This window comes from Ursus maritimus, unplaced genomic scaffold, assembly GCF_017311325.1.
Source record: "Ursus maritimus isolate PB19 unplaced genomic scaffold, ASM1731132v1 scaffold_5, whole genome shotgun sequence".
NCBI classification, from domain to species: domain Eukaryota; kingdom Metazoa; phylum Chordata; class Mammalia; order Carnivora; family Ursidae; genus Ursus; species Ursus maritimus.
Genome location: NW_024426663.1, coordinates 25,933,429 through 25,961,347, shown reverse-complemented (window position 1 = coordinate 25,961,347; position 27,919 = coordinate 25,933,429). Strand labels below are relative to the sequence as shown.

The 27,919-nt window shown below is 36.5% G+C and overlaps 1 protein-coding gene and 1 pseudogene across 1 annotated transcript in view; both read left to right on the top strand.

Moving 5' to 3' along the window:
• ATG10 (autophagy related 10) overlaps positions 1–27,919 on the top strand; it is a 241,794-nt gene that overhangs the window by 64,215 nt on the left and 149,660 nt on the right. Inside the window, 1 exon segment of the mRNA XM_008711050.2 lies at positions 7,127–7,234. Within this exon segment, the coding sequence (XP_008709272.2) occupies positions 7,127–7,234 (108 nt within the window).
• LOC103681481 overlaps positions 7,165–27,919 on the top strand; it is a 40,435-nt pseudogene continuing 19,680 nt past the window's right edge.

Genomic DNA, 27,919 nt, shown 5'->3' with positions numbered 1-27,919 from the left:
CAACTTGTGAGAAAGCAGAGACCAACTTGTTCAGTTAGGAAATCCTTAGATCCCCATCCAATACTCAGTCAGCACTACACTAGAAAACTTGGTTGTCTCTGTAGGGTTCTATATGGCTTCCAGGACATTTTCTCTTGGAAGTTCAAAATTGGAATTTATTACAGCAGTGTGATGCCTGGAGGCATACGTTCAAAGGACAGTCAATGAAGTATTTGTTTAATATGAAGTGTTATTTATAGGCACAAAGGGTTTGTGCCCTAAAAAAAGGAAGTTTCCTTCCTAACCCTCCCACTGTCCTCACCCAAACTTTCAGAGGTTACCACTGATACCAGTGTCTTAGGTGTCCTTCTAGATATATTCAGTGCACACACAAACACGTGCATTTATATTTGCATAAATGGTAGAATAATATACATACATGCATACTTTTCTGCACATTTTTTTTCCCTTACTGATCTATCTTTGTTATTATTCTGTATCAATACTTCTAGAACTTACTCATTTTTTATGGCTGCATAACATTCCATTATTTGGATATACCATAATTTAACTTCATTGATAAGCATTTAGGTTTTTTCCAGTAGAGTGCTATTAAAGCAATACTTTATATATATATATCATTGCATGAATTTTATTTCCTGCGTGTGCAACTATATCTGTAAGATGCATTTCTTGTTGGAATATACATGCATTTTTAATTTGGGTAGTTACTGCCAACTTGTTCCCCAGGGAAGTTACAATAATTTAAACTACCCTGCCCATGGCAATGTATGACAGTGACTATGTATTTTTTCTACATCTTTATCTATAAACTGTATTTCATACTTTTGATCTTTGCCAATCTGATAGGTAAAAAATGGTATCACATAGTTTTCATTTGCATTTTTCTTATGGGTAATGCATCATATGAGTAAAACAAGTTTATTTTTATATAGTTAATATCCATATGTACTTCCTCTTTAGTGATCTGTTTATATCCTTTGCTCATTTTCCTCTTGAGCTGTTGGTCTTTTTATTTTTTTATTTTTTAAAGATTTTATTTATTTGAGAGAGAGAGAATGTGAGAGAGAGAGCCCATGACCGGGGGGGGGGGGGGGCAGAGGAAGAGAGAGATGCAGACTGCCCACCAAGCAGGGAGCCTGATGAGGGTCTCCACCCCAGGACCCTGGGATCATGACCTGAACCAAAGATAGCTGCTTAACTGACTGAGCCACCTCTGTGTCCTTGTTGGTCTTTTTCTTATTGGTTTATTGGAACTATTAAGACATTGGGGAAATTAACACTATTTATATATTGACAAAATTAGTCCTTTTCTATGATATGGGCTACAAATCTGTTTTTCACATTTTGATAGTTGTCTTTTAACTTTATGGTGTTAAGATTTTTTCCCATGGAGTAGAAATTATCAATATTTTATTATGACTGTGGGGTTTTTATCTATTTTTAAAATATCTTTAAAATACATATATAAATATGAAATTATATATATATTCCATTGTTTTCATTTAGCACATTGATGGTATTATTTTTCTCATTTAAGTCTTTATTCCTTAGTTTGTTATAAGGTGAAGGTATTCTATGTAGATAACTTGAGTTTTGACTGAGAGAAGAAAGTGTTCTCCTTTTCATTAGTGGTGTCTAGGCTACAGCGCCTGGACATTTCCTATTATTTCTCTTCTGCAGTGAGAGTGGAGCAACGTGCTTTGTCGTGGATGGAAATAAGGAGTTCTGATGGCTGAAGTGTATATAGTTGGACACGGGACAATGACAGTTTTAAGTTATGAGATTAATGGCAGTTACAGAGGCGTGGGTCAAGGCTGGGCAAGTTGCCAGAAAGCAGAGTTTGAGGTGGTCGTAAAGACCACTTAAGAAGCAGTCTTGGTACTGTCAAGATGAGAATTCACTCAAGATGAGAATTCACTGAGGCCAGTTTCGCATATGGAGAGCTCCAAGCGAGCCATGGTGTTCCTGGAGGTTGGGAGTTGTTTGTGGACATTTCTTCTGCAATAGCTACGGATTATTTGATCGACTTTGTTCTGAGAGTTTGAAATGGCAACTTCAGTGAATTAAGTAGTTCTCATTCCTGGCTGCTGCATTAGAGTCTACACTACAGGAAGATTGTGACTTCACTGGTCTGAGGAAGACCCCAGGTAGGGTTGAGAACCACTGTTTAATGTCAGCAGTTTGCAGTGCCTTTCAATCAGGGTTGCAGTGCATATTGCCTCATTGCTTCCAAATGTTCACACAAACCATCTGGGATCCTGTTAAATACAGATTCTGATTCAGGGAGTCCGGGGTGGAGCTTGAAATTCTGTCCGTCTAACAAGCTCCCAGGTGACGAGGAAGCTGCTGGTCCACAGACCGTACTTGAATGGCTTCAGTTTGTTGCTCAGTGTGCAAAGCGTGGGCTTACACCACTCCGTGAGAGTCAGTAAACATGTTTCTGCCATGATCCAGACTCCGGCAGAATTGCTTAGTGTGGTATAAATAGCACTGGGTCAAGAGGCCTGCTTTCTACCTCCAGCACTTCTCCCAATTAGCTCTAAGACAAGTCTCTTAAGAAAGTACCTCAGTCCTTCACCCTCGTATCTCTAAAATGAGAGTGTTGAACTGGATAAATTGCAAGGTTCCTTTTGTTCCTACCTCTCCTGTTCTGGTCCAGGGTGTTTTCAGGGACTAGGGACCAGGTTTTCATGTGGAACTAGACTCTGTAATTAGGACCCCTTTTTCCCTAGGGCCTGGGGCCTAGGCCCTGACTTTGGATTGACTGGGGGGGAAATAAAACTAACACATGTTAAAAAATTAAAGAAAACTTTTTTTTTTCTTTTTAAGATTTTATTTATTTATTTGAGAGAGATGGAGAGAGCACAATTCAGGGGAGGGGCAGAGGGAGAGAGAAAAGCAGACTCCCCCCTGAGCGGGGAGCCGGATGTGGGGCTCAATCCCAGGACCCTGGGATCATGACCTGAGCTAAAGGCAGATGCTTAACCAACTGAGTCACCGAGACGGCCACCAAAATTAAAGAAAACTTAATGATGAATTATAACCTATTGTAAGTACAGAAAGAATGCCGGAAAGCTAGAGTTAAGTGTCTACCAGAAAAGTCGGTTGGGATTTGAGTCAATTATCATTTGTTGGGCCAGGTGGACTGTAGTGCTACCTCAGGGGCCAATTCTCATGCTTTTACGTTCGTTTGTTTCTACAAAAACAACCTTCAACAGTGAAGAACAAAACATATTTTTCTGCCTTAAATTAAAACAGTGTAGGAGAAAGGCCTACTTTCGTGGAAGTAAATGTTTGAAAGGAAGCTAAAATGCTGTAAACTGTTTTTTTTTCTTATATTTAATTTTTCAAGGCTAATCTTGACTGTTGAGACATTGATACCAAAAAGAAAATTACCATGACCAGATAGAGGCTGAGTCAAAAACCCTTGTGCATTTCCCTATAGACACTAATAAGTAGCATCAGAAATAACCTAAAATAGAAATAAAATCCCTAAAATTATTAATAATATTAGAAATGACTTTTTTCTCTATCTTAATTCATTGGAAAAGAGATCCGATAATGCATTTCGATTTTATAACATAGGTGCATAGGAATTTTGGACTTAACCTCTTGAAGTCAAAAGAAATATGTTTTGTCTTGTAATTAGGGTTTTACGAAATTATAGTTTGCCGTAAGAAGAGGTTGTATGATCAGTGCTCATGAAATAGAACTCTTCACTTGAGGAATTGGATTCAGTACACACAGTCTAGTTCTAACTCTTCTCTGAATATCTTAAGAGTTTTTTTTTCCTCTATAGCTAGATTATTTTTAAATTGCAGACTGCTTGTACTTTTTGTCTCATAATCACCTGCCATTATGGCTTTACTGTATTTGGTAAATCTTGTATATAATCAGCTATCGATTATCTATTATAATAAAGGTAATCATATAATACAGTAGAAATCACATAGTTTATCATTCAAGTCAAACTGTTTTATTGCTTAAGAGACTTTTTCTGTGGTCATAGCAGGCTCATTCTCAACAGTAGGAAAATCTCATCGAGTTTTAAACTAGTAACAATATAGGTCATTTTATAGGAAGATTATTTTAGTTGCAAGTGACAGGAAACCCAATTCAAATTGGGTGAAGCCAAGAAGAGACTTTTTGGGGCCAATATAATTGCAAATTTTGAGGGTAGAACTAGCTTTAGGTATGGTTGGTGTGCACAGTGTAATCAGGATCTGGTCTTTCTGCATCTCGTGGCCTTGCTTTCCTCTGCATTGGCTCCATTCTCAGGCTCCATTTGATTACTCGATGGCTGCCAACACTGCCAAGGTTTTATCTTCCTGGTTCCAATCCAGTAGAAAAGAGGATATCCTCCCCGTCCCCTAATCTAAGTACTGAACTGTGTTTCATTGGCCCTGAGTAGATTTTTTTGCCCTCCTGAGTCTCTGAGGCCAGCGGTACTGGTACTTTTATTGGCCATATCAGTCTTGTGATCATTCTGTAGGAGGAGGCCTTGTCCACACTGATAGGGGAGAAGGGAATGATTCCTTAGAAGAAAATTGGCTACTGTTTCAGAAGAAGTGGAAATAGATACCTGATGTAAAAAGCCACAGCAACAACTACAATCCCTATATATATCTTTCTCAATTTAAGCCAATATTAAAAGTCATTTATGTTGTCTGAATCCAAAGATTTCAGTGGTTGAAGGCCCTCAGGTGTGCTTTGCATTTAGATGATGCAGAGTTAGAATTTAAAACAATACTTCCGTCTACAAAATGTATGGTATTGGGGTGCCTGCGTGGCTCAGTCAGTTGAGCATAGGGCTCTTGGTTTCTGTGTGGGTCATGTTCTCAGTGTTGTGAGACTGAAACTCCCATGGGGTCTGCTCTGGCACAGAGTCTACTTGAGATTCTCTCTTGCCCTCTCTGCCCCTCCTCCTGCTCGCGCTCGTGCACGCCCTCTCTCTAAAATAAAATAAAATAAAATAAAATAAAATAAAATAAAATAAAATAGTTTTAAAGGTGATAGTATTGGATACCTGATAGCTTATGTTATAGGGAGGAAGGATATTTAAATATTTAACAATCTGTGGCAGTGGCATCAACCAATCAGAATAACTTGGGTCTAGCCACTAGAACTGGTACTGATCAGGACCACCCAACAGGGTTCTTTTGTGAGTGCTGGTGGGATGTCAGCCCAGCTAACTGGGAGGCGTTGTAAAGGTGCCACCAGATTTCTTAGAAAATATGGTTCCTGTATTAGTTTCCTAGAGCTACCATAAGAAGGTACCATGAACTGAATGACTTAAAACATATTTATTCTCTTCCAGTTCTGGAGGTCAGGAGTTGAAAATCAAGGTGTCTGCAGGTCCATGCTCCCTCTAAAGGCTCTAGGGAAGAACTTTTCTTTGCCTCTTCTTGCTTCTGGTGGTTGGTGGCAGTTGTTGGCATTCTTTGTCTTATAGACGCATCACTTGAGTCTGTGCTCTGTCTTCCCCTGGTCTTCTCCCTGTGTGTCTGTGTCTCTGTAGCCAAATTTCCCTCTTAAAAGGACACTAGTCATATTGCCTACCTTATTCCAGTATGACCTCATCTTAACTTTATTACATTTGTGTAGACCCTGTTTCCCAAATAAGGTCACATTCACAGGTTCCGGGGGGACATGAATTGTGAAGGGCCTTATTCAACTTAGTAGAGTTACCCAAAATCCAATGCTCTTACATAATTGGAATGACACAATTTTTTTGAAGATTTATTGATTAATTTTAGAGAGAGAGAAAGAGCAGGGGGGAGGGGCAGAGGGAGAGGGCAAGAGAGTCTTAAGCAGAGTCCATGCTGAGCACAGAGCCTGACACGGGGCTTGATCTTACCACCCCGAGATCATGACCTGAGCTGAAACCAAGACTCAGACGCTTAAGCGACTGCACCACCCAGGTACCCTGGCATGACACAAATTTAAGAAAAATAAATTCAATATTAAATCACTCACAAACACTATAAAATTTTTCTTTTCTTATTATGTAGTTAAATGAATTTTTGAATCTTAGTAAAATTATTTAAGTGAATTATGAATGGTTTTAGTTGGAATGTTTTCTGTACTTTTGTTACTGCATCAGATTAATCACATTTCCTTAATTATAACTATTTAAATTCTATTAAAATGTGAGTGTTAGTATGACACTTTGGCAGAGAATTAATATGACTCATTAATATGTGAGCATGTTGGTGTTTGAGGAGGTAGTACGTTTCTATACATGACTTTATTGAATTCAGCCAACTTTTGCCTTTAAAAAAATGGAACTGACCACAATTAGATAAACATTAGTGTATTTAAGAGCCCGTATACGAAAGAGGTGAGAAATACAACTGGTGAAGGGCTTGGAAATCGTATCTATGGAACATTTGAAAATGCCAGTGGTAATTGTCTTCAAGTCTATGAAGAATGGCTTTGTGGAGAAGAGTTTAGCCTCTGGAGGGCAGAACTAAAACCAATGAGTTAAGATTAAAGAGAAACATTTCAGTGCAATATAAGATAATATTTTCTCAGTGAACTATGTACTATGTACCAAAATGGAGGTGGTGGTCATATAAAGGAGTAAAGCAAACGTTTCTGGAAGTGCTTAGGTAGGTGCTGCATAATTGCCTCCCTGCGATGTTGTGATGGAGATCTTGCCTTGAACAAGAAATTAAAATGGAAGGTCCCTTCTAACTTCAAGATCTGTTGCAAGTCCTCTTTAAATTTTTCTTTCTATATAGGCCATGAAATCAATATTAATATGTGACAGAGTATTTCTGTAAGTTTAAATGCTTTTTAACAGCTGCCAACCTGAGGTTTTGCTCTATGACTTATGTGCTATGGACTGCTTGGAAGAAAAAGGAGGGGGGATATCTAAGAGAAGGGGAAACATCATTAATAAATTAGAAGGTTAGGGGATTAAAATGTGTGTTCGATGAGTACCTACTATGTGCAGGGTTCATTGGATGAGTTTCTTTATCCATATTATATTTTGAGATATCATTTAATATACTTAGCTTTTTATTACTCAGTTTGAAACTTATGAGAAACTATAGTTCTTAAAATGATGAATTCGTAAAATAATTGGCATTTTCTTTTGTTTTCTTCATGTGGAACTCAGGACTGTTCTGAAGGCTACATGTGCAAAACACATTTTCAAATTAAACCTGGGACACAGGTGTCACATCCGGGAACATCTGCCCATGTGCAGACATGTCTTCCCATGGAGGTAAGTGGTTTTCTGTATCACAGTCTCCTTTTCAGTCTTTGTGAAGTATAAATGAAACAATTTAAGTCTACTAAATGTATATTTGAAAAAAATAACTGGCATTGGATCCTGGGCCTGCTCTAGGGGGAGAATTGGACATCATTGGTTAGGAGGTATTTTCTTCTATAATATTGAAAGCAGGAATTGTGGTAAAGTTAAGTTCCTCTCTGAGTCTATACAGACTGGATCTGAAGGCCACAGATGCCTTCTGTTGCCTGTTGATTTTTGTCCAGTGAAATCCTCCCAGGACAACACAGACCTGTCCGTCAGCTGATTAATACATGGCTGGAGACCTCTTTGCCTAGTCTGTCTGCCTCTAACTGTTTTCTCCTATACCCTTTAAATTTGCTGGATCTGGGTCTCATTCCTTAGGGGACTTTAACCTTGACTTGAAAATCTTGGTAAATTAAATTTTAATAAGGTGCTAGTGGCTTGGTGGTTTTCTGGGATACTTTCAGTTTTATTTTTATCAAGATGCAAATAACCTTCTTGTATTGTTATTGCTAATAAGGAAATTTTTATGTATCCATGGCAAAAGTAAACAATAAAAAAATATGTAAAGAGTAAAGAAAACTCCCATATGTCCTTTAACTGGAGGTAGCCACTTTTAATATTTTAGCAAATATCCTTCTGCACATGTCTATCACACAGACACATACATATTTTTCTTTTTTTGCAATGAACAAGCCTATATCGTGGAGATCTTTGCATGTCAGTAGATGTAGAATTCCATAGTTCTTTTTAAATGGCTTCATTGCCTTCCATTCTATGGATGTACCATAATTTTGTAGAACCCATTCTGAAGTAAAATACTTGAATTCTAAAATAGAATTGGTAGGGATAAATTGTTTCAACACAAAGGAAGAAAATACTAATGCTTGGAATTCTGAGCATCCTGGTAGATGGGAGAGGACGCTTTTCTTGTGAAGGAAGAGCTTTTTCTCAAGACCTTTAAATCAGCCCCATTTGGCAATCCAGCATTAGCTCCCCCCTCCCCCCACCCATCTATGACACTGGCCTAGAACTAACTCTTGCCAATGTAATTAAGTTTGCAAGTTATTCTTGAGGGTATTGTGTTTGGTAATAAGCTAAGTGCCCCTGGGTGGGCACTCAAATCCTGATTACTGCTTCATAGTTCAAATAGCCAACATCAGATCTGAGGCCAAGCATGTTAAGAAGCTTTTCAATTCATTATATATTAACTTAAAAAATACACATGGAAATGGTGATTTAAAAGATGAATTACCAGTTTATGCCTAACAAGTTGGCAGAGATTTGAAAAGCACTAAAAAATGGTGTTGACAGTGTGGAACTGACACTTTTTGGTTGATGTTTTAACTTCACAGAGTATAAAGATGGGCACATACTATGAACAATTTATTCCAATTCTAAGCATTAACCTCATAAAATATGTCTTTCAACATTTTTCATTTTAAACATTTTCTAAAAAATTTCAAACATGAAAAAGTTGCAAAAATTTTGCAGTCAGCATCCATATACTCATCACCTAGATTCTACCATTAATATTTGCTGTGTTTGCTTTATTATATGTCTGTCCCTCTATTCATCATCAGTACATCTTATTTTTTGATTTAATACTTTTACCTCAAAGTAGCTTGGAGACAAATACTCATAGAACAATTAGAAGTGTACACAGAGATTTACCTGTAAGTAAATTCATTTCAACATTATTTATACTAGGAAGAAATGGGAACTACTGAAATGTATAACAATAATGGATTGGTTAATTATGGCACGTCTCTATGATGGCATTTTTGATTCAGTAGGTCTGGAGTAGGGCCTGAGAGTTTGCAGCTCTAACAAGTTTCCGAATGCTACTGCTGCTGCTGGTCCAGGGATCACTCTTGAGAACCACTGCATTGCTCTATGATAGAATGCTTAGCATATTTGAGATGCTGTACAGTTGAGACGGTTAGTTAATATGATGTATGACAGAGTCGATATTGCAATAAACTTGGTGGGATGAAAGATGTCTCAGGTTGGGTTTGCCAGAAACAGAGCCTGAGATGGAGTTGCCTGTTCAAGTGATTTGTTAGGGATGAGCTTGTAGAAGAAAGAGAGTGATAGAAGCAGAATAAGACAAGGGATAAAAGCTAAGGAAGAATGTGGTCTCTGCTAGAAACTAACTTGAGTCTGATCCCATGGGAAGCTCTGGAGCACCAAATGCACCCAGCATTAGTTCCACTTTGTGTCATTGGGATGGGCCTTTTGTACTGTGTGACAATTATTGGCTTGTCATTCAGTCATTGGATGAAGTGGAGGTGAACATAGCTTCCCAAGCAGGGTGGCTCCAGTGTTACTGAAAAATTCTGCTGTGTGTTGTTATCAGCTAACAATCAAAACAGCTAAGTGGGGATGGGTGCACTGGCCTTAAGGGGAGCTAGAATGGGCATCGACAGCATCCACTACCGAAGAATAACGTGAAACCAACAAAATGGGATCTACAGGGAAATATATATTTAAGTTCTGTATTTAGATGAAAGGAGGGAGACAGTGCTGTTTTGGAAAATGTGTTTATTTTTCATAGAAATATTTCATAGAAATATTTCATAGAAATATGCCATTATGTTAACATGTATTTTAAATGAACTAATATATATTTTTAAAAAATTTTAGTTTTAAATGCTAATACAGTGAATGTCAGTAGATAAAACTCTCTTAAACAGAAGCTCATTGGAATCTTCAATGAATTTTAAATGTGAAAAAGGGTCCTGAAGCCAAAACGTTTGAGAACTATTAATCTAGATCAAGGAAATATTACATTATTACATGTGAAGAACACTGATAACTAGAATATATAAAAAACATGCAAGTAAGAGTTGAAAACTCATAATAAATAGAATATTTATCATAAATAGAATTCATTCATGCAGAGAAGCATCCCAGGGGCCATAGGTGGGCTTGTATACATTGCTATGAGGAATATTTTGGGCTCTGGAGATGTTAAACTGGAAGGGAAGACCTAGGAAAGTTAGTTGTCTTCAGATACCTAGAAGCCTGTTCTGTGGAAGAGAGAATAATAAGTTTACTTTGTTTCTGAGGATAGAACCAGTTCGTGTTTGGAAACTAATCTAGATAATTCTCTCTAATGTTTGGTGTTGCCTACAATGAAGTTGGTCAACTTGCAGAGTTGTACGCTCCCTCCCTTTTCATGATGACATTCAGCAACAGGTGCAGTGAGTGGTCACTGATCGAAATGCTTGGATGCTTAAAACACAAGGCAGATGATGAGTGAGTGAAGTGCGCTGATGGGAAGTACAGTGGAGAAGTGGAGAAGGCATGACTCATCCAATAGGTACAGCAGACATGCAGCTCCAGGTGGATTTTAAAGATGAGGCACAAATCTGGATTTTTGGCTTAATTAAAACAAAACAAAACAAAACAAAACAAAAACCATGGAGGTCACGTAGACTATACCTATGGGCTGCAGATGGTCCTTAGGCCACCGCCCTGTAACCTAGCCTCTATTTTTATAGAAAGGAGTCCTAGAATGTATAGAAGACTAAACTAAGGGACCTCTGAATTCTCTTTAGAATTTAAAGCCCAAAAGTTCCATATCTCTACATTTCCAATTTAAAGATATTCTGCTAATGGTTGTTTTAGTTTAGTTTAGTTTGTTTTTTTTTTTAATTTTGGCTATGTATAATGTGGGAAATCAGTTCACTTCCTTGTTCTAACCAGAATCAGCATTCTTGATTGTAGAAAGATAGCTGGATTCATGATTTTTGTGAATATAAGATTATCTACAATGGTATGTAGATAATGACAGGATATTTATTTATTTAATTTTATTTGTTCTTTAAAGATTTTATTTATTCACTTGAGAGATAGAGAGAGCAGACAAGCAAGGGTAGTGGCAAGCAGAGGCAGAGAGCGAAGCAGGCAGAGGGAGAAGCAGACTCCCCCCTCCCCGAGCAAGGAGCCCGATGTAGGGCTCCATCCCAGGACCCTGGGGTCATGACTGGAGCCGAAGGCAGATGCTTACACAACTGAACCACCCAGGCACCCTGATCACAGAATTTTTAGAATCAAAGCAAAATATAATGGAATATTTAAATGAATTAATGTGTGAGAATCATAATCTATACCTTTTTTGAATTTTTAGCATACAATTCAAAATGACAGTTAAAAGAATGAGATGATATTCAGAAATCTACTAAATTTATTGGGATGTTCTTTAGTACTGGTTTGGGGGAACAGGAATCCTTATAGTTTAATCATATTAGATAACACATTTATTGAGAGTAGTTAATATGATTTGCTTGTGACATTTCTGAGTTTGCAAAATAACAACCAAGACTCTGGCAGTTTTTGAACAAGATATTTTCTTTAGCAGTGACTAAAAGAAATCCATTGCCTCAATTTAAAATCTTTGGTATAAATGAATATTTTCACCAGGACATGACATAATCAACTCTTGGTCCTTGAAATATCTTACGTAACACTTATTTCTGTTAAGTGGATATTGGTGTTAATACTTCACTTTATCACCTTAGGATTTTTTGGATTTACCTGAATACTCTTCTTAGATAAATTAAGATTTGATCATTTATTTAAAAATAGTAAAAAACATTTAATAATTGGTCTGCTTTAACAAATATGAGTTTATTGTGAAAGTCCTTATTGAAGCCTTACTTATATAAATTAATAATTTAAGAATGGAAGTGGGAACATAAGCTGAATATCTCAATTAGACAAATATTTGTTGTAAATTTGTCATTATTAACCTTTAAAATGATATGTGTATATTATTGTGAAATAACTGCTAAACTTTAAAAATATTTTTTAAGATTTTAGAATAACTCATTGACCAATAAAGACTGCAGTGACTAGAGTGGAGAAACAAGGTGATAGTTTTCTATCATGTATAGCATTAAACCCCTCTTAATAAAAGGAAACAGTGAGGTGAATATTCAACATGGGTATTGACTGTTAATAATCAGTAGTAAAATTGATTAGTGAATGCTTAGAAGAGGAAAATATTTGAGAAATTCTTTCCTATAGAACTAGCTTTCTGGGTGACATTGCTTTGCATTTCTGTTTTATCTCTGACTTCTTCATTTATGAAATTCTGAATCATTTTCTTAGAATGGAGATGCCCAGATTTTGCCCATTGATTAATTCATTTCAGATGCTTATACATACATTTTAAGTTGGTCAGTTATTTTTTATATTTTTGAAGTTTAGATTCCTCTGTCTAAAGTTAGATTGCTAAAGTTCCATTTCTTCCTCTTGAAGAGGTATCAGAGATGGGTGTGGAGCGTATTTTATTTATTCATTTGCTATCTTCATTACTTTAGAGCCTCAGGTTGTACCTTCAGATTACATTTTTTAAAACTATGAAAATGATAGAGTCATAAAAATAGCAATAGTATGCTACTGGAAAAAGGATTTTTGTCCTAGGGCCTTGTAGTTCACTAACTGGGACTTTCCTTAGTCCAGGGCAGGTAGAATATTATAGAGAGCCCTCAACAAAAACAACCTATCATAAATTCCCTGAAGCATAAAGCCGACAATCAGTAACTGGAGATGATCTCAGTTGCCAACGGAACATATTCAAGAGAATGATGATCTTCTGAGGTAACCAGGTCTTCAAATATACTCATTTGCCCTAAGGATTTTATTAAGTGGCTTCTAGGATGAGTTCTATTTTGTATGTCCAAAATAGACTCCTATGTCAGAATATTGTGGGTTTTTTTTTTTAATAATGGAATAAATGACAAGCCACAGTTCTCAGTTAGTGTTAACAGTTTCTCTGTAAAGCAACTGCTATTTTTAGATTAAAGTATAAACATTTGGTAAATGTAAATGATGAGTAATAAGCATGATTTCCCCCAGTATTTGAAAATGTAATTATTAAAGCTATGTTAAAATGCCAGAGAGTCTTTTATATTAAATGTATGTAAACACAAATGAAAGCATGTGTAGTAGTCACTCAGTATTTATTTATTGATATGATGAATCTAATGTTGATAGATAAATGGGTTTTAAAAGAAAAAACTATTAATACAGCAGATCCAATCCCACTTCTGTGTTTTTCTTGAGATATTTTGAAAAAGTTAAAAGACAAAGCAAATCTTGGTTTTATTTAATTTAGAGTGTAAATGTATGCCATAGAGTGATGTGGTATTTGAGAGTGGAGAGTATAGGACATTCTCAAAACCAATCAGGACTGATTAGGGTTTGCAACTCTAATAAAATTGTGGATTATTGCACTAGATATAGTATTTTTATGCAAATTATTTCTTTACTATATGACAGAAGTGTTAACTTATTCTTAGAACTTATCAGAAACTACATATAAAGATGTAGCACTAAAACTGTTTGATCTAATGAAATCTTAGGGGTGTTAAAGCAACTTAGTGTTCTTTTGTGAAGCCAGGGAGTGTTACGGGAAAATGTTTCACATTCTCCTGACTCCTCTTTCTTCTCTAGGCCCTTGGTACCTGAATAGATATTACTTTGCAAAATTCAGAGAGTGTATTAGGTTCATTGAGAACTATATAACCTAAGTGGCTTCTTAAGGTTACTTCTGTGTTTGAAATTCTCTGTTTCTGTTCTCCTTGGCAGAGCAAAGAGAGAATCTATTTTTTTTTTTTAGAAAAATCGAGTTGAATCAATTCAGGTAGATAACTAATTCCTTTTCTATTTATCAAGATAGTAAAAAAGGTTGCATAAAGGGACCTGATTTTGACTGAGTAGCACATTATATCAGAAAGTTTCCTTTATGTATAGTTCTAATATTGAGTGTTTTTTTTTTTTTTAAGGATTTTATTTATTTATTTGACAGAGATAGAGACAGCCAGAGAGAGAGGGAACACAAGCCGGGGGAGTGGGAGAGGAAGAAGCAGGCTCATAGCAGAAGAGCCTGATGTGGGGCCCGATCCCAGATCGCTGGGATCACGCCCTGAGCCGAAGGCAGACGCTTAACCGCTGTGCCACCCAGGCGCCCCTAATATTGAGTGTTTTTTAAAAATCAAAAGTAAGATTATTTCTAGCCATAGATATGTACTTGAGAGAATACTGAACTGATATTTCTGTATAAAAATATGATGGGCTTTCAGTGCGAATGCTTACATCCAGTTGTAAAGGTCTATAAGAACGAATTGTTTCTGAGGAAAGACACTTAACGTATTACTTTAATTTAATTGTTCTAATTACATGTTCCTCCCATTTCTTTTAATGAGTTTGAGATGCTTTCCATGAAATAGCTTTAAAAAATATACTTAATGGATTGATAGAGGGTTTCAAACTTTATGTGGGTCTTTTTTCATGGAGAATATCTGAACAGGATATCTTGATTTTATAATCGAATCTAAAATAAATGAAAGTGAAACCATTATTTTGTACTTCGTTCTCCCCCTTTGATTTTTTTTTTTTTTTTTTGGAAGCCAGTGGAAACACCATGTGTGTAAAGGGATACATTGTCTAAATCTTAGTTAAATTGAAAAGGTTAGTTAAAAAAAAGTATTTTCTGGAGTGAAAGAAATATGCATTAGCATAATTTACTATGCAAGACTCAAAAACAGTGTTGTCATATACACTAAAGAAATTGAATGTTACAATGGAAATGTGTGATCTCATGGTGACCTATAATGTTCAGATGTTTAGAGGGTTGTTTTCTAGGTAGCTTGAATGAAATTAGTTACTTGTAGGGATTTTTTTACCTGTCAGATAAAGATGAACTGTTGTATAGAATATTATGGTTCTGAACCATTGCTCAGAACTAGAACAGTCATACATGTAGATTGCTACTTATATAATAGGACTCTATAGCCCCCGATATTCCACTAGTGCCTGAAGTGCCTGCTATTAAAGAGCCTTTATTAAAAATGCAGACGGATTATTTTGCAGGGAGAGAACAAAACATTTTCAAAGTGGATTAGTGGTTCTGAACCCTGCTATTGGAATCTGAGCACTGATCTGGTTAGATTCCTCTGATCACTGCTGTGTTCTTAGAAGCATCTAGCCCAGTGCCTGGCATAAAAATGCCAAAAACTAATATAGTCTATATTTTGATTTTTGTGTCTTGAACTACCTAGAATTTCCTGTCCCCTAATATACTAACTTCACTAAAAGTCAGCAATGTTAGAATAAATATTTTATCATTATTAATTTACTGTCTATTTATTAAGTGGTACTTACAGAATGAAGTGCCAGGAATATTTTTTTAAGTTTATTTCTGAATTTGTGTGCCTAAGGGTGAATAATAGTCCTACTTTAAGGTATTGGACTATGTGAAAGGTTTCTGAGGTGAAAAGCTAAGGGGAAAAATTTCTAAGAGTCAGGCGTCAAAGTGTTTTTAACAGTTATTTTTGTTTTTGATTGTATAAATGGGATATGGGAACTTCAATTATGTTTTTCCATATGGTGCTTGCAGATTTACTGTTTTAGAGGTATTCTTTGCTCTTAGCACATTATTAGTCTTTTGTATTTGTGATAAGCATGGAGAAAGTCCCATCTAGTTTTAACTGACCCCAAAGGAGCCTTAGGATACAGAGTACAGGTTTGTCTCAGCTATAGTTAGGATGGATTGGAAAGAGCCTTCCAGCACATTCCTCTGAATGTGCTCTGTACACTCTTTTTGTCTCAAGACCCTCAAAGATACCAGTCCCTTTTTTATTTCTCTTGCCTTCTTTCTTAGTCTTGACCTTGGCCTCTCAGTAATGCGCACAACACTTAAGTTCCATGGTCCCATATCTTGATGCCATACTTAGGTTGCCACTTCTTAGTCCTCTTCTATAATCCTGTCTCACCTCTTTCCTTCACTACCTGATTTCTTGAATAAGTAATCTATAATACCTTCCTTCTTGTCACTCCTTTCAACTGCAACTCTTTTTCTGTTGACTTCTATCAAAATCAAGCTATGGAAATTGATTTCTTCTAAGTTACTAATTACCTTAAAATCACCACATCTAGTGTGACCACGTTGCAACATTTGACATGATTGACTAAGCCCTTTCTTCTTAAATTCTCTCCTTTTTGCCTCTGTGACACTGGTGACAAAGGATTATTTTTATTCTAACAGGCTATTTTTACTGTTATTCTGTGGCTAATATCTTCCCTAAATCAGAGTCCATGGGGGAGGGTTGAAGGTCACTTCATGCAAACAAAGATGAATCCAGAGGGCAAGGGTGGGGCTGAAAATGAGAAACTGTATCAGTAGTCATGACTATAGAGCTAATCAGGATCTTGGGCCATTACCTCAAATAAAGCTGAAGTGCCCACAGCTTTTCATTTTGACAGCTGGCATTCTGACAAGTCAGACTGACTTAAAAACACATGGTTGGAATCTGGCAGTGAGAAACTTGAGGGCTGGGATTCCATCTGTCCCTCTGTCCCTCTGGCTGCCTTATGAACCCATCGACCAATCTTTGTTTCTACACTGACTCTCAATACTTAGGAAAGAGGCTGTAGCATATGCTGGACTTTCTTGAAGTGTGATTCTAACTTCCAAAAATGTTTTTCCAAATCATACTTATTTGGTTACACAAGGTGTTGGAATTAACCTGCCAGGAGGAAGCTAGTATCTTTTTCTTTTCTTTCTTTTTTTTTTTTTAAACACCTATTACATCTTGGGTATTTGGGAATGGCTATAGGAAATCTACATGGTGGTAAGTATAGAAGGTAGTGGTGGGAAGCAAGAGCGGTTCTGCACTAAAAGTAATTTTGGGTGGAACATGAGAGTGTTAAGACTTTAGATTGGTTTGAGAAGTAGAGTTTTTAGCATGGTTTGTCTAAATCTCCCCTTCTGAGGAGTAGTAGGCTGTCCACGTTAGGGCATTAACCGGGTTGTTGGTGTGTTGCTAGGTTCCTGAATCTGGGATTTCCATTCAAGTTACTAAGGAGTACTGAGAATCAGAGAGACAGACCAAGTCAGAACCTATTAAGGAAAGCTGAGATTGAAATACCAGGAAGTGCAGTACAAACATTGACCCCCTCCTCCCCTTCCAAAGTAAAGGGAATAACGGTGTCACGGGTTTGAAATTAGGCGGAGATGAGACTGCAATGAGGTTAGGTGGTGAAAAAAGGGGAGGAGGACCTGAGTGACCGCCCCAACCAATTTGGAGTGTGCTGAATCTTCTTTGCGTTTCATGGATGAATGGTTTTGAGTGTGTCAGACAAGTTTAAGGGGTTGGGGAGAGTGCAGAGGTAGTGTGAATATGTGGGAAGGAGAATCAGAAGAGGTCTATAATTTGAATGCTTTCTCTTAGGTCTGGTCCTTGTCCATGTTCCTTGTTTTAGTCTCTTGCTTATTTGAGGGTATCTGATGAGTCTTTCTGGATGTTCCACAACTGTTGCAGATATTGGTTGGTTATGTATATCTTTGCTCAGAGGTGATGGGAAGCAGCTGAGTGGAAGCTGTGGTGTCTAGTGTTATCTCCCTTAATCAACTGCTGGCTCCTTGAGTACAGGATCCATAGCTTACTTATTTTATAGCACTTTCTCAGGGACCCATTTTGAATGAGGGGTATACCAGAAGTGTTATAAAGAACAAACTATAGAAAGTTTTATTCTATAGCAAAGCTTTTTGTGAAAATATGCAGTGTGGCATTATTGCCATATGATAGGCATTTTATGAAATAATGAAGAAAAAAATCAAGAATATACTTGTCTGAAATCTGTTGTTTATAGAAGCTCCCAGGTATATTAACATGAAATTTCAATTGCCATTTATCCCAAAGGACCAAAAATGTCCTATTTGACAGAAGATCTTTTTTTTTTTTTTTTTTTTTTTAAGTTTATACAGTTTCCACACTGGAGCTTTGGCATATGATTGGTAGTTTAGTGTTCTTTTTAAAAATAATAAACAAACGAATGTTTCAGGAAACCTGTGATAGACTGAATCAGGTGGAACTGATTTAATGTTATGGATAATTACATAATTAGTGCTGTAAAAAATAAACCATACTATCTACTTGATGGACTGGAGCTGCTGTGAAGGAGGTGTGTAATTATACAATCAGCATCCTCCTCCTATGCTGATTCTAGGTAATCCTTTTTCTGTCTTGTCTGAGAAGGGACTTCCTGTCTTGTGTTTCCTGATGTTATTTAAGTGAACAAAGCTGAACATTGAATGGTTTCCAGTCGTTGGATAAGTCTCTCCATGCTCTGTTTCTATGTGAGAGCATCCTCTGAGCCCAGTGGCTTTCAAACTTTTTGATATAAACCCACAACAGGAAATACATTTTACAGCAGAACCCAGTACACTCCACATACACATACGGGAAACTAAGGTTTATGAAATAATTTATTTTTATATACCCTGCTTTACTAATCTATTCAGTATTTAATTTTTTAAAAAAATGCTAGTCAAGGCCCACCACTTGATTTCAGAACCTGCTAATGGCTTATGACTCTCATTTGGAAAATACTACCTAGGCTTTTGGTGATTGCTAATGTTAGTCAAAAGGATTCTGAGAGTAGTGTAATGGGGCCACCGTGGGCTTTGGGTCGCAGGTAGTATAGCATGGTTGATAGAGCAAGGGCTTTGGAGTTGGGCAAATTTGGTTTTAAATCCCAACTTTCCTTCATTTTAACTGTGTACTTTGAACATGTTACTGAACCTTTTTGAGCCTCAAATCCCTCATCTGTAAACCTGGGCCCCAAATACTGAAGGGAGTCAGGAAGTGGGGAGTCAGAGGCTGTACCTAAGGGGAGTTGATGTGTGCATTAAATGATATCATGGAAGAAACACCTGGCCAGCGCTGTGAAAGTAAAACACATATTGCGGGCAGTGCTCATAACATTTATATTCCTTTCCCTGCTCTTTTTCAACATCAGACATGTCCACAGTAGAAGGGTGTGGTAACAGTCCCTGCCTCGCAGGGTGGTTGTGAGGATCAGATAGGATAACGGGTACAAGGATAACAAATGTTAATTTTTATTAGTGCAACTTAAGGCAGCTTTACTGTTTGAGAGTAAATGTGTGCAAGGGGGGTGAGTCCTACAATGGTTAATTGATAATAGTGGAAAACAAAACTGGTTCTGAAATTGTGTGTTGTGACTGTTAGCAGCAAGGATTGTTTTGCGATACGGTGGTGTTGCATGTTGATAGTGGAGAGCTGCTACCAAAACTGCCGAAGGATGATTTATAACAGTGCCTGTTATAAGTTGCTATATATGGGTTGTTCCATTTTGCATTATATGTAGAATTTAAAGAAACTTTAAAATTATTCAACAAAGGATTTTGCTTCATTAAGACCTGGAAAATGAACATCAGAAGACAACTCATTACCTATTGTATAGTATTTGTCAAGTTTTCTTTACCTTAACTGGAATACAGTATAATAATGTAATTGTGAGACTTAGAAAAAATGTAACCTCCATCTGACTGCATGAAATCTTGGAGAGGGGAGACTTATCATTGTACAATTGTACGTTGTTATAAAACCACCTCCTTTTCTTTCAGCGTGTTATAGTTCTTACTACTTCTGAAATAGTTCATGACTTTGAAGTGCTATTTTCTCCCTAGTTCCAATTTGTAACTTTCTTGCCTGAAAGGAAATTTCTCGGTTTTTATGCTGTCTGTGCTCCTCTCTTCCATGCATCTTTTCTCTGGGATTCTACTGATATTGTGATTATTTCGTGGTAACCTGGGCTTTGTTGGTTGTGGGAAAGGATATAAATCAGCTAAGGCAAGTATGAAGCAATGACAGCTCCAAAGCATCTTTTCCATCTCTTATTTTCCACTGTGTCCAGTCTCTGCTTGCTCTGAAATGTTTAGGTATATGTTGATTGATCGTACTTAATTTCTGTGCCTTTTCTATGTTTTCAGCCCCTTACATCACGTTAAGAAATCCCCTAATACTTGTGTTAAGTTCAGATCACCCTAACAGACATTCAGGAGAAAAGGCTTGGCTCCTTTAAGACAGAAGCACCTTTTTCTCTGCCAGAAAGCTCATTGTAAAACTGAAGGGCTTCACCAAAAATGGCTTTAATGTAAATTGAATATTGATAGAGAAAGGAGGTTAATTGGCCTTAGTAACTTGGTTGCTAAGGAAGCATTTTCCTGATTGGGAGGAAACTCTCCTGGGTGTTGTGTATCTTGTTGTGGACCTGAGATGCTTTGTTTTATCTCTTGCTTTCTGTTTCTGAGTTGGAAGAGGAAAGAGCAGAAAGCTATCATAGGAATGAAAAGCTGTGGGAAGCAGATGGTTGCTCTCTCTTAGCTACAGAAAGAGAGAGCTAAATACTGACTAGCAACAAGCCAATGCCAGCAAGGACTCTTTGTTTAAGGCAGACAGTTGGAAATACCATGAGGGCAAGATATAAAGAACTTGCACAGGAGAACATAGAGAGGTTGGACTAGGGTGTTTTCAGTTCCTGAAAACATGCAGGTGAGAGAAATTAAAGGACATTGTGAGTGGATATCTAAAAACCACATTAAATAATAAGGTTAGATGTTTTCAGTGTAGTTGAGGTTATTAAGAGAAGTTATTTAGCTTGTATGTAGTTTGCATTTTGAAGGTTTTATACTATATTATATATTAAATTTAGTAGATTTAGGATTTGTTAATATATAATTGTCTTAATAAAGAATGTTTAGTTACAGACATCTCTTTACATTATCATATAGTTTATTGCTTAGTGTAATAAAAGTAAATTTGGAGTAAATAAATTAGAAAATTTCAGGGAAATAATTTTTTTTCCAAAACAAAAATGTCTTTGAATATTGACCAATCCGTATATGCTAAGCTCTCTGATTATCTTTTAAGTAATTTCTGAAATATTATTTCCACATACTAAATGGTACTTCACTGACCTCAGGGAGTTAGTGCCTATATTTTAATTAATTTTACTTTTTTTCACCCACTGCTTCGTTCAACAAATACTTTTGAATCTCCGTTGAGCATCAGGTATTGTGTTAAAGGGTACCAAAAGAAATAAAGCACTCCTAGGAAGTAGTGACATACTTCTCAGGAGAGTTTGGAAAACAGAAATAATTTTGCTGCCATTTTATGGTCTGTTTTAGCTTTTCTAGGTTTTCTTCATTGTTGGCATTGACTATTATTATTTGTACTGAGTATTATTATTTAGTTTTTTATGACACTTATAAATTGTGAAATTCTTTTCAACAGTGTTATTTGGATTTTTTTTTTTTTTTTTAATAGACATAGACCTAAAGAGACAGCTAGAAGTTCTTGGCTCCTCCTCTGACCCTGGATAGGGTCCTCCTTGATAACCCCTTTACAAGTTACCTGCTTTTCCTGGCCACATAGTTCTCATACTCTGAGTGTGATAGGGGGAAAAGAGGAAAAGCAAAATGATCCTTTTGAGGGCCTCTGATTATAATAATATTCTCAGAGAAGCTAGTTTACCATGGAACCACTTAAGTATAACCAGAGGACTTGGTAAATATATGCATGGTCATCGGTGATGACTCTCTGCAAGGCCAGACAGCATGACCAAGTAAAACACATTGATAGAGTAATAGACTAAATTGAACCCCCTCAATAGGATAGTAATAGAATAACATTAAATATATGGAGAGTACTCAATGGTCTCCTTCCTTTTTGATGTGAAGGTACAGGTACTTTCTGATAGTTAAAAAAAATTGTATGCTAAGTCCACATTTTCAAATTTATCTGCTCCCTAATTCTAATCTTGTTTCACAGTCTATTGGTTTAGGCTTCTTATACACTTTGTAACTTGGATTGTCCTTCAAAGATGTGAGGTTTAGTTAATGAATGGTGTCTTCAGGAGAAAGGAGAACAACAAATATAAAGTTCAGTGTTAAAAGGTGAATATTTTGTAGATTTTAAGCAACATGATGAATAATGAGAGAGCACAATGAGAGAAACTGACATGCCAATATTTAGTGGCCCTTTGGATGTCACATTTATTTTAACTTAGTATTCATTACCTTGTAATAAGTGTATTTATTTATTTATTTTTTTTTTGTAGCTGTGAGAGAGACTGCACTGAGCTGAGATTAAAAAAATTTTTTTTAGAACTCAACTGCTTCTATTAAGATGAAGCTCGGCTAGTAAACTCATTAAGTAAGGACCCTAGGCAGTTCTCTAGTGTTGAGACAGAAAGCACAGTATTGCAGACATCTTTGTATCACCGTCATGAATGACCTTGAAGGAAGCCAGCACTTCATAAAGCAAAAATCCTCTCTGTGGCACTTCGTTCTGATTTGATTGATGCTTTAGAAAAAGCTGTAAGATTTTCTTTTCTTTATAGTGTGGGGCCTATACTCCTTATACTTCATAGATTTTTGCACTTGTCTGGAGTATTTTGTTGGCAGGGTCTTATAGGTTCTGATCTTTCATTGACTGTAATACAAGTAAGCAGTGAAGACTCTCTCCTTTGATCAATTATTATTAGGGAGTGAGGTCTTGGTGCATTGGGATCATAGTTTTTACCAATGGAAAAATACTGACTTTCTAACTGGAGTGTAATACAGTCATTTTTCTTCCATCATAATCTTTCCAAGCATCTCAGGTGGTCTCAGGGTCTTTAATACTGACATTTTATGATTTATATTATTCAAAGGATATACATTTCTGTCTAGCCACTATCCACTGTGCTTTCTTAGATTGATAGTTCCCTTCCTTTTAGTTTGTACCTTAATGTTCAGTGAAGGTTTAGTATACATTTTTATATCCAAAGAAGAGGACATCAGAAATCTTAGAAGATAAAATGATTATTTTACCTCCTTGGAGTTACTTGGTCATCTCCCGCGTAAGAAGTTACAAGTAAGGAGAAATCATTGATTTATCTTCTCTGAGCACTGCTGAAAGAACATCAGGAGGAAATTCTTTAACATTTTGGCTCTGGAAGGTGCGTGAAGGCTATATTGGGACCTTTGAAGCTAGGTGTTTAGGCTTGCCCAAATGCATTACAGTGAGGTGGAGGTGGAGCTAATATTGGGTACAATCTGATGTATTACAGAGACCTTTTAGAGCCTTCTCCTTTCCACCAGGGAGCCCCGTCAGCCCATGACTCCAAACCTAAGTGCCTCACTTACCCCTTTGGTATCTAAATTAGCTGTTCCTGACCTACTTCTGCTAACCTGACACTGAATTTTGCCTCTCGATTGGCCCACCTTTCTGCTTTTCCTTATACTTGGTCCTGTATGAATCTCCAGTTATTTCTGGCTGCACCCTTGTAATTTGATTCAAATTCCTGGTATCTCTTCCTTTGTTTTGCAGTTTGGTTTAATGCTATATGGTTCTATGGGAACTAAGCCAATCATTCGGCTTTTTTGGATAGACTTTCTGTCCTAATCATTAAACTTCTGTCTTATGAAAATAAAAGGGTAAAATCAGACTTTCTTTTTTTTTTCCCTAGGCCCCTTGGTCATAGCAATCTTTATCTCCTGGAATTCAGTGAAGTGACTGTGAGAAATTTTGAAGAAGGTAGTAAAAATATGAGAAGTGTAATTTAGGAACACCTAAATACCTGTTCTCTTAGATCTTCTCATTTGTTGAACCCAGAAATAACTCAGTAAATAGGTACTTAGCCAAGCTGAGTTTTTTTTCTTCTTCAATTACTTGATTAACGTCATGTCTCACGGGCAGCTTCATTTTGAAGACCCTCTTGAGAGTCTTTGAACATCCTTAATTTATTCTAAATCCCTTATATAATATATTTTCTGACTGATGGATGTCTAGATTTTTCTCTTTTAGAAGTACACTGTGAATGCATTGAGACAAAGTTTCAGCTTTTATCCCACTGTTAGTAACTTTTCATTCTTTTTTTTTAACCAAACTACTGAAATGATTAGAAATCCATTTACTTTCATGAAATAGAAAGCAAATCAGCAATATGAAACACTGAGGTTTTAGTAAACAGAGATATACTTATAGTTTTTCTAGATAGTCACAATCAAGGTTTTTTTCAAAACTGATTTTGTAAACATAGAATATATATGTAAACACATAGAATATAGAATTGCAGTAGGTACTCATTAAATTTCTAAGAAACTGTTGCTCTATTAAGCTTGTAAAGTAACAATGGATATTTGCAAAAATTTGTTAAAAATTCTTTTAGAAAAGGTTTTGTAGCTTTGTGCAAAAGCTATATTAAAGGACTATTGTATTTATTTCTAATTATTTCATATTAGATCTTCAAATGCATTTAAAATGTCAAAATATTTTTATTTGTGAATTGATTGTTGGTTGATTACAATATACATTTTGGAGTAATAATGAATTGAAATTGGTACTATTGAATTAGAATAAAAGCTTAAGAATTTTAAACAGATGTGACTGTGGATGTCACATAAAAACTCTCTATTTAAAAAAATTTTAACTGGGTCAGTGGTGGATTCATTACAAGATGTTTGAATGAGTTTTTCACCGAATGATCATTTCCCATCACTCATCAATTCAATTATCAACTTTTATTGAATAACTATTATGTACTACTTAGTAAAAAGAAAAAAATAATTAAGATGTTATTCCTACTTCCAAAAAATGTTTAAAAGCTACATATTTTAATAAACAGTTGAGCGGATTCTACAAAGAAAATATTTTCTGTTATTTATAAGCCAATTATAATTTATAATATGAAATAATGGAATAAAATTAAAAGTGGCAATAGAATTAACAAAGTAAAACCATGAAAAGCAGCAATAGACAAATAAAATAGTAATAGCTTTAGGGATATAACTGAAATACAAAGCATATGTATATTATAATTCTGTTTTGCATGTGCCTGAGTGATTATGTTTTAAGTATGTGTTTTGACTCTGTATTACTGCCTAAAAAGCCACTGCAAAATGTAGTGATTTTAAATAACAGTTGGAGTCTAGAGTCACCTGATGTCTCGACCAGACTACACATCCAAGATGGCTTTTTCACTCACATATCTGACACCTTAATTCAGATGGCCAGAGTTCTTGCGGCTGGCAGGATGTCTCTTTCTTTCTACATGTCCTCCCTACATGGCTAGCTTGGGCTTCCTCTAGCATGGATGTTTTAGGGTAGTTAGACCTCTTAGCTGGTGGCCTTCTTTCCCAGAACACAAAGTCCAAGAGACCCACATGACACCAGAAGGGATTCTTACTAACTTAACCTTGGAAATCATGCCACATTACTTCTTTCACCTTCTCTTGGTCAGAGATGAGTCTCAGGCCACCCAGCTTCAAAGGCAGGAAAACACAGAGGCCTGTATACACTCAAAAGGCATAGTTTATTGTGACAGGGAGGAGGAGAAAGAGGAAGGAGGAGCTACCACAATGTATAATATTTTTTCGTAAGCGCATTATAATCATCTCAGCATAGATTTGATAAAATTTTTATCAGTATACTTCCAAAATTAAAATTCACACTAATTTTATAAGGAACAATACTTTATGGCTAAATTATACATTCATCTGTAGGTTAGTTTTTAGTTGCAATGAGAAAAATAAATCTTTCCAAAATATCAGCCTTAATCCTTTCATTGCAATTTATATTGAGTATATAGAAGGTGCAGAGTATTGCCCAATTAACTAGGGGAAAGATACTGGGAATTATAAGACCCTGATTTACAAGACCCAGCACTCAAGCAAATGTTAGTTTTTGAGACAAGGTTAACACATCCAAAGTCAAATAGCAAACCACGGCAGGGACACAAATTGTCAAGGAAGGAAGAGCTAAAACATGGTCTGAAATTATTTAGGAAGCCTTCCTAACAGAATTGAGACTACACTAAGGACTGAAGAATGGGTGAAGTTTTGGGTAAATGAAAAGTCCGAGGACAGTATAAACGTGAGTATGTAGAATCACTCAGTATTTTGAAAAGTGATATGTAATAATGGAAATTGTTATTAATGGTACTTAGGAGATCCATCCCCTAATGAATAGAACAGATTGATGTAATGTATGACTAGATTGTGGAGAGCTTTTGTATTGACATCTGTTGTTTGCCCCTGTTCAGCTCTCACTTTTCACTTCTCTGATTAGGTACTTTTATTTTCGCTCAACTGATTCATTTGGTGAATATTTACTGAGCTCATACTATATTTCAGAAACTGTTTTTTTTGTTTTGTTTTGTTTTGCAAGATTTTATTTATTTATTTGATAGAGCACAAGAAGGGGGCTAGGGGCAGAGGGAGAGGGAGAAGCAGGCTCCCCACTGGGCATGGAGCCCGATGTGGGGGCTTGATCCCAGGACCCTGGGACCATGACTTGAGCTGAAGGTAGATGCTTAACCGACTGAGCCACCCAGGTGCCCCCAGAAACTGTTCTTATATGCTGGATATACAGTGGTGAATATCACTGTCAAAATCTAACCCTTAGGAGTCTTCCCTTATGTTCCCAAAGTGGGGATTGTTTTGTTAAGATAGTGAATCAAAGTGTCCTACCCTCCCCTGGCCTAGGATAAGCATATGACTAACCTAATAGAGGCCCAAGGGTTGAAAATCGGTGGAGTTGACTCATTCTGACTGTGGTGCCCTGAGGAGTCTATTAGTTCTTTTCATCTACATCCTCAGAGTTAACATGGTTCCTGTCTTTTCCCCAGTCATCGTTAAGTTTTTCCCTAAATTCTACTAACTAGCACCTATCCTTTCAATAAATCATTTTTGCTTTGTTTAGCTCCAGATTCAGTTTCTGTTGCTTGCACCCAGCGAGCAATACGTCAGTATCGTATGCCTATGTCTTTTCCTAAGGGATTTGAACTAAACTGTGTAATTGGTAAGGCACTCTTGGCAATTTTTGAACAGAGAGATTAATAATTTTAAGTAGGCTCCACACCCAGTGCAGAGCCCAGTGCAGGGCTTGAACTCACTAACCTGAGATCAAGACCTGAGCTGAGATCAAGAGTCTGACACCTAACCGACTGAGCCACCCAGGCACCCCCAGGGAGCTTTATTTTTAAGAAGGTTTGGAGATGTCTTGATCAGTTAGAACAGGGAAAGATTGCAATTAGATTGAACATAAGAAGGCTTTTAAAATGCTCAAGTATATAGGAATAAAGGGGTGAATTATACTGATTGCAGGGGTAGAAAGAAGTAATGGGGAAGAGCACAGGTGGCACTAGCGTGAGGCAAGAGAGACATACTCACCTAGCATGAGTGCCTCCTTTAATTTTTTGTCCTATGTGCCTCTCTTACCTCATCCCAGACCTCACCCTGGGGATGATTTATTTAAAGGAAACATTGAAGGTCTTGATGACTGATTAGATATAGGGATTAATCACAGTCATAACTACACCTGCTAATATGTGCAGACACTGTTTCTAAGCACTCTACCTTTAACTCAGAGATACTGTGTGGGGTAAATTTACTGTCTCCATTTTCCTGTTGAGTAACCTGAAGGAAGCTTAGTGAAAGGTCTAGGTCATGAGGGAAAGAACTGGGGTATAAGAAAAAGGGATTGAAAAATGAGAATTCTACTAAACATGTGAAGAAGAATTAGTGCCAGTTCTATACAAGCTCTTTCAGAAAATGTGAGAACACTTCCCAGTTCATTTTATGAAGTTAGTATCATCCTGTTACCAAAATCAAGCAAAGACAGTACAAAAAATAAAACTATAGACCTATATTCCTTATGAATATAGATGCAAAAATCTTTAACTAATATTAACAAATAGAATTCAGCAATATAAAAAGTTGTACACCATGACCGAATGTGGTTGGTCCTACAGATGCAAGAGTAGTTTAGCTCTTTGAAAAATAAATCAATGTTA